At 36.5% G+C, this 6272-nt stretch overlaps 1 protein-coding gene across 1 annotated transcript; it reads left to right on the top strand.

Annotated features, from left to right (window-relative positions):
* The first annotated feature begins 399 nt into the window (after positions 1-399).
* Positions 400-2672, top strand: LOC145006236 (uncharacterized). Its single transcript, XM_078965326.1, has 6 exons — positions 400-486; positions 546-995; positions 1178-1690; positions 1772-1847; positions 1980-2425; positions 2550-2672. Exons 1-6 carry the CDS (start codon positions 400-402, stop codon positions 2670-2672), a joined length of 1695 nt encoding a protein of 564 aa, XP_078821452.1.
* Positions 2673-6272: the final 3600 nt, after the last annotated feature.

Genomic DNA, 6272 nt, shown 5'->3' with positions numbered 1-6272 from the left:
TCCTGGGGTCTTGTGATTTGTTATCAGAACTAGAGTTGTTACGATCAGTTAAGGTCGTGAGGTGATCATCAATCTGGTTGTTCTCTTGTCACGTCTTAAGAGTAAACGTTCATGATAGTAGTAAACGTTTAGGGTTAATCCTAACGGCCAACACTATCTCGACGGTCAACGTTAAGATCGTGCAAACAAGGTTCTAAAATCAGATTGGTTTTGGCATTTGAATGCCTGACTTGGTTTTCAGCGGTGAATCTGTGATTGAGATTCATCGGAACTACATTTCTGCTTATTGAGCACATTATTGAGTATCTTTGTAAGTTTCGCACGCTCTTTTATTTTCTTGATTCTTGATTCTTGTTCTTATTTGTCTGATATCTTGATTGGTTATTTGGTTTTATAATCATGATTGATACACCACCTGAATCATCTAAAAAAATAGATGCTATAAATTTTGATGATCATCTTTATCTGCATCCTTCTGATCGTTCTGTAACAACTATTATAAGCTTCAAACTACTTGGTACTGAAAATTTTCGTGTTTGGAAAAGTTATTGACTAGGGCTCTTAAAGCCAGAAATAAACAAGGTTTTATTGAAGGAACTGAGTTAAAAGATAAAACAGATACTGCTAAATCTCTTAAGTGGGACAGGGTTAATGCTATAGTACGTTCATGGATTCTTAACTCTCTTTCTGAATCCATTTATATTGGACATGCCTATTCTGAATTTGCTTTGGATGTTTGGAATGAACTTTTTGAAACCTATTATAAGGCTGATGGGTCAGTTGTTTTTAATGTTCACCAACAAATTAATAGTCTCACACAAGGTAGTTTGTCAGTATCTGATTATTTTAATAAGTTGGATGGTCTATGGAAAGAATTTGATGGCTTAACAAAGTGTCCTGATTGCACTTGTGAAGCAGCTACTCATACTAAAAACCATTCTAAACTTATGAAACTTATGCAGTTTCTTAAGGGTCTTGATGACTCATATAACCAGGTTAAAAGTCATATTCTAATAATGGAACCATTGCCTAATGTAAAAACTTCCTTTTCTATTCTTTCCAGATAAGATTCTAATCATAAGCATGGAAATGTTTCTGTTTTGTCTAATAAAAATCAACATTCTTCTACTTTTGCTGGTAAATTTTCTGATAATAAAAAATTTAAAGGAAAAATTAGAATTTAATCTGTAAGAATTGTGGGATTAAAGGACATACTATTGAAAAATGTTACAAGCTTATTGGGTATCCTAAGGATTGTAAACCCAAATCAGAGTTTAATAAATCATCTACTGTATCTACTGTGTCTCCTCATATTAGTGATAATGCTAATGTTTCTGCTGTTTCTTCTGATAAGTCTGATCATCATTTTCTAACAAATGATCAATATAAAAAGTTAATGTCTCTTCTTCATGAGAAAGAAGTATCTGAAGGTGTACCTGTTAATGCTAATATGGCAGGTATGTCTTGTAATAACATTTTCTTTAATAAAGAGAAGTGGATTATTGATTCGGGAGCTAGTCAACATATGACTGCTTCTGAATCACATCTTTCTGATTTGGTTGATGTTTCTAAACTTAATCTAAGAGTTGATCATCCTAATGGTTCAACTGCTAAAATAGATAAGATTGGAAATATTAATCTTTCTGATTCTATTGGTTTATCTGATGTTTTTCTTATTCCAGAATTTCATGTTAGTCTTTTGTCTGTTCATAAGATTTGTAAAGAAAATTAGTGCAAAGTCATTTTTGATGAAAATAATTGTTTTATTCAGGATTCACTGTCAATGGAGACTGTGAAGACTGGTAAAGAATTTGGAGGTCTTTATTATTTGGAAAATCAATTGTTAGGTAGGTCTAACTCTATGTATAATAATCATAAATGTTTTGTTTCAAAATTGACCTGGCATAATAGAATGGGACATCCAGCTGATAAAGCACTTAATTATTTAAAACCTTTTTTGAATTTTGAAAATGATCCAGTTATGCCATGTGATGTTTGTCATAAGGCTAAACAAACTAGGGAGCCTTTTCCTTTGAGTGAACACAAGTCATTTAGTCTTGGGGAACTTGTTCATTTAGATGTTTGGGGTCCCTACAGAGTTACATCTCTTGGTGGTTTTAGACTTTTTATTACTATTGTAGATGATTATACTAGAGCAACATGGGTTTATTTGATGAAGTCTAAAGATGAAGTGTTTAGTTGTTTTCATGAATTTGTTATGTTGTTGGAAAATCAGTTTAATGTCAATCTAAAGATTATTAGATTAGATAATGGAATAGAATTTGTTAATATAAAAATGACAAGTTTTCTTGAAACTAAAGGAGTTATACATCAGACATCTTGTGTTCACACTCCACAACAAAATGGAGTGGCAGAACGAAAACATAGACACTTATTGTTGCTTGGTCTTTGTTGTTTCAAGCTGGTTTGCCTAAAATAGAACTCCATCCTCTGTTTTAAATGGTAAAACACCTTTTGAATTGGTTTATAATCATGTTCCAACATATGATAATATTCCTGTTTTTGGATGCTTAACTTTTGCTACAAAGTTAAACAATACTGATAAATTTCCTGAACGATCTGAAAAGTGTGTTCTTGTAAAGCCTGAAAACGGGTCTACCAATGATCAAAGACAAATAACAGAAGCTAAAGATGAAATAATAAGCAAATAACAAACGAACCAAGCTTTCATACGCCTTAAAGCAATAAAACATCTGATACAACTTTGAGAAAACACGAAGGCATCAACAACCTTTAAAGTCTGACACAAAGCCCTATTTATAGACCTGACTTACAACTGTGAGGAGTTTACGGTCGTAAACATATAACAACCGTAAACTAGACAAAATCGGTTTTTCATACACAATCACTACCACTAACTAGTATGCCTAGACCAAACCATTATACAGGGTCTTTCAATCTCTCCCTTGGTTTGGACTACCTCGAACCCATTCCTTTGTTGACAATCATCACGTCCATCTGGCCCATCGCTCCATTCTACATTCTCTTGCTTAGAATCTCCGCGACCATTGTTGTGTACACCTTGGCTCCTTCCTCGTAAATATCTTCAACAACTATAATTTGAAAGTTGCTAAGATAATGAATATCCCATTTCCTGAATTGCAGCAAGTCTCTGCGATCGTACAAACGGATACACCCATTTTTAAGTTTGATAACTGCTCCAGATGTATTTTCATCATAGACCCAACATTCCAAAGAACTAAGAGATCTATCCTGATAGCCCTGGAGGAATTGGAAATTGTTTGACCTGCTTCGTAGGAGGCCACATAATCACCTGTAATGGCTTGTCGGTAGATTCTTCAAAGACATCTGGATGTTCCAAGATAACTGACTCTGTCGTCGGCATTGAAGGAAAACCTTTCTTAACTTGATCATCCAAAAAGTGCTTAAACTATGCAACCTGCGGATTATTCAAGAGATTGATACACGAAGCTTGTGACAACTCCGTTAGATCAATTCTTGTTAAAGACTTAAAAGCATGGATATCCTTATACAATTCTGAATTACCACTCTTACAAATGATAATCCACAGTCTGAGAGGGTCATGAAATCCCCATGTAGCCACTCCGGATCTATCTCCAAATGTGTCTCGGAATCTAATAATTTCAAGATCAGTGACAGTTATCAAAGGTTCACCCCGAGATGCACTTCGAGTAGTGTTCCGCTTAAACAGTAATTGTCCTCTCTGAACATCATCTTCTTGACCTCGTCGGATAATTTCTTGAATATACGGAGCCACTGGAGGATCAATTGTAACACGTTCAACGGTACCAGAAGACTGACCGACCGGCAAGTCTACTGGAAAAGCCTACACGTGAAGATTAATTCTATGTTCTTCAACAGTTGTCTGATATCTGTCACCAAGATCAACCTCCAGTTTCTTCTTCAACTCAAAATAGCTCGAAGTCAGCAGATTAAAATGATCTTGTAAATCAGAGACCTGCTTGCTTTTTAGCTTCTTATCCTTCTTGAGTTCAGCAAATTGTCCACCAAGACTAGACTTATCTGATTGTAGCTTGGATACTTGGATACGAAGATCGACATTCTCGGCACGAAGCTCTGCCACCTGAATATCGAGTTCAATGTTTTTCTGGCTAAGAACCAAAATTTCTTTTTGCATACTAGCAAGAGTAAGATTATCACCCCTGGTACCCCCTTCATCAATAGAGACACCCTTTTCCTCGAAGATCAGGCAACAAAATTTGTTCTTCTGCCATGTGTAGCGCCAACCTTTTGGAAGCAGCATTCCGATTAAATCTAGGAACCGAGAAACCGGGTGGTGCTGAGGGACCAGCAACATCAAATGTTGAACTAGGACCAGTAGGAAACATCTTTGTAGTGGTGAGTCTTGTAGTAGTAACAGTGATAGGTGGGGTAGGAAGACCACTAACCAAACTTGCGATCAGTTCAGATTGTCTTGCATCAAGTATTCTTCTTTTAGATTGTGGTTGGTCAGTTTCTGGAGAAAACACACTCACAAACGGTTCGGAAGTAGGAGAAACGGACACAGGAGGGGAATATCCCATAATCATCTCCATAGGAATAGAAGTCGACACCATTTGCTTTGAAGTAGGAGTTCGCGTTTCAAACGTCTCACTCGATTTCCTTGTCTCAGTTGTTTGTAAAACAACATCATCGATATTATAGAATATTGTGTCAAGATTTTCATGAGACACAACATTGGCACTGCTTGCCAAAGAAGTGGCTATATCATCATGATCAAAACCAGTTAGGTCAAGATCATCAAAAGAATCATTTCGATCTTCACTGATATTCTTCTCTCCAACAGCTTGATCTTCAGTCAACTCTTGTTCACGTTCTGAGACAGCTGAGCTCTAGGAGTTGGTGAATCTTCTTTTTCGGTTTCTTCATATTCAGATACATCTATAACAATGTCAGATGGAGTTGACCTTTCAGCAGATGTTTGCTCCGAGGATGTTTGCTCGGACGACTCATATGACTCTGGTGGTTCATCCAGTTCTATAAACTTCCCAAACTTTTCAAGAGGATATAGTCCTTGAAATATGAATTTGCCTTTCCGATTCTATTTGATGAGTCCCACCGTGTGGGGACCCAAGGACTTCATATCCAATGTTTCTCCCGTCTTCCTCACGTCTGGAAACTGAATGTTAATGAACATTTGCACAAAACGGGGGTACAACAGAAAAGTATCCTAAGTAGAAGCTCTGATGTTGATAGCAAATTCCTCAAGGATGAACTTTGAGAAATTAAAGCGAAACCCAGCAGCAAGAGATACCACAACACCAGTTGTGCGCTGAGAAATCTCATCTGCCCCAGACCTCCTTCCCGAGATGCAGCTTACAAAAACATGGGCCAAAAACCTCCAGTATGGATGTAACAGCTATTTCAGCATCGGCGGAAATGTTCCCTCATAACTCATTCTTCGCAGAAATCTTTGAGCATCTTCGATTCCAATCTCTGTCAGGAAGTTGGGTTGATCATCAATTAACAACGCTTCACGAATAAAGCCTTCATTAATGACAATCTCTCGACCCTGTACTTTCGCCTTCACTGTAAAATTGCCATCATTATCCATGTGTGTCTTTGCAGTCGCTCAAAACTCGCGTATTAAACTTTGATAAACCACCGGATTAACAGTGATTGCGGATGCTAAGCAACATTCACGCAATCGATGAATCATCGAACGCATATCTGAATGAATAGCCGGAGGATCCACGAGTACAATTGCTAGGTTGGGCATATCTGCAAATTTTAAGTTCGCCATTGTCTGCACTTAAACACAACTGTAAAAAACCTCAAAATAAAAATTTATTTTGAACCAAAAAAATATACTAACTAAAAATGTGATCAAAATAAAATTTCATTGTATAAAATTGAGTTTACTGCCAACAATGTAAGGAAACTGTAAAAATATTTTTTTTAAAATAAAATTAACTGAAAAATTCGTTCTTGGGCCGTAAACTCGAAGTTTACGGCCTAAGGACTCTTTTGAGAAATTATCACAAACAAATTCCTTAGTTAATTCATTCAAAACTCAAGGCAGTAAATTCATTGTTCCTTGGCTGTAAACTAGGAGTTTACGGCCTAAGAACCGTCAGTCGAAAAATCTCCAAAAATCGATCCTACACATCGAATTGATGCACAATACTTGAAGATATATCAATGTAAGAATCAGTAGCACCAATATAAATTAGTAACAAGTCCATATTTCAAACACTTGGAGTTTACGGCCTAACCTTACGACCGTACGCTCCGTCGGACACATTTTT

Source organism: Lactuca saligna, chromosome 1, assembly GCF_052625555.1.
Source record: "Lactuca saligna cultivar CGN05327 chromosome 1, ASM5262555v1, whole genome shotgun sequence".
NCBI classification, from domain to species: domain Eukaryota; kingdom Viridiplantae; phylum Streptophyta; class Magnoliopsida; order Asterales; family Asteraceae; genus Lactuca; species Lactuca saligna.
This window is presented reverse-complemented; position numbering and strand designations above follow the sequence as displayed.

Bases quoted from the DNA above. Each gene is read 5' to 3' on its own strand.
- LOC145006236 (XM_078965326.1), top strand. From the start codon at position 400: ATGATTGATACACCACCTGAATCATCTAAAAAAATAGATGCTATAAAT. The intron at 487-545 runs GTAACAACTATT...TGTTTGGAAAAG, and splicing joins TGCATCCTTCTGATCGTTCT to TTATTGACTAGGGCTCTTAA. The intron at 996-1,177 runs GTTAAAAGTCAT...AGGAAAAATTAG, and splicing joins TTGATGACTCATATAACCAG to AATTTAATCTGTAAGAATTG.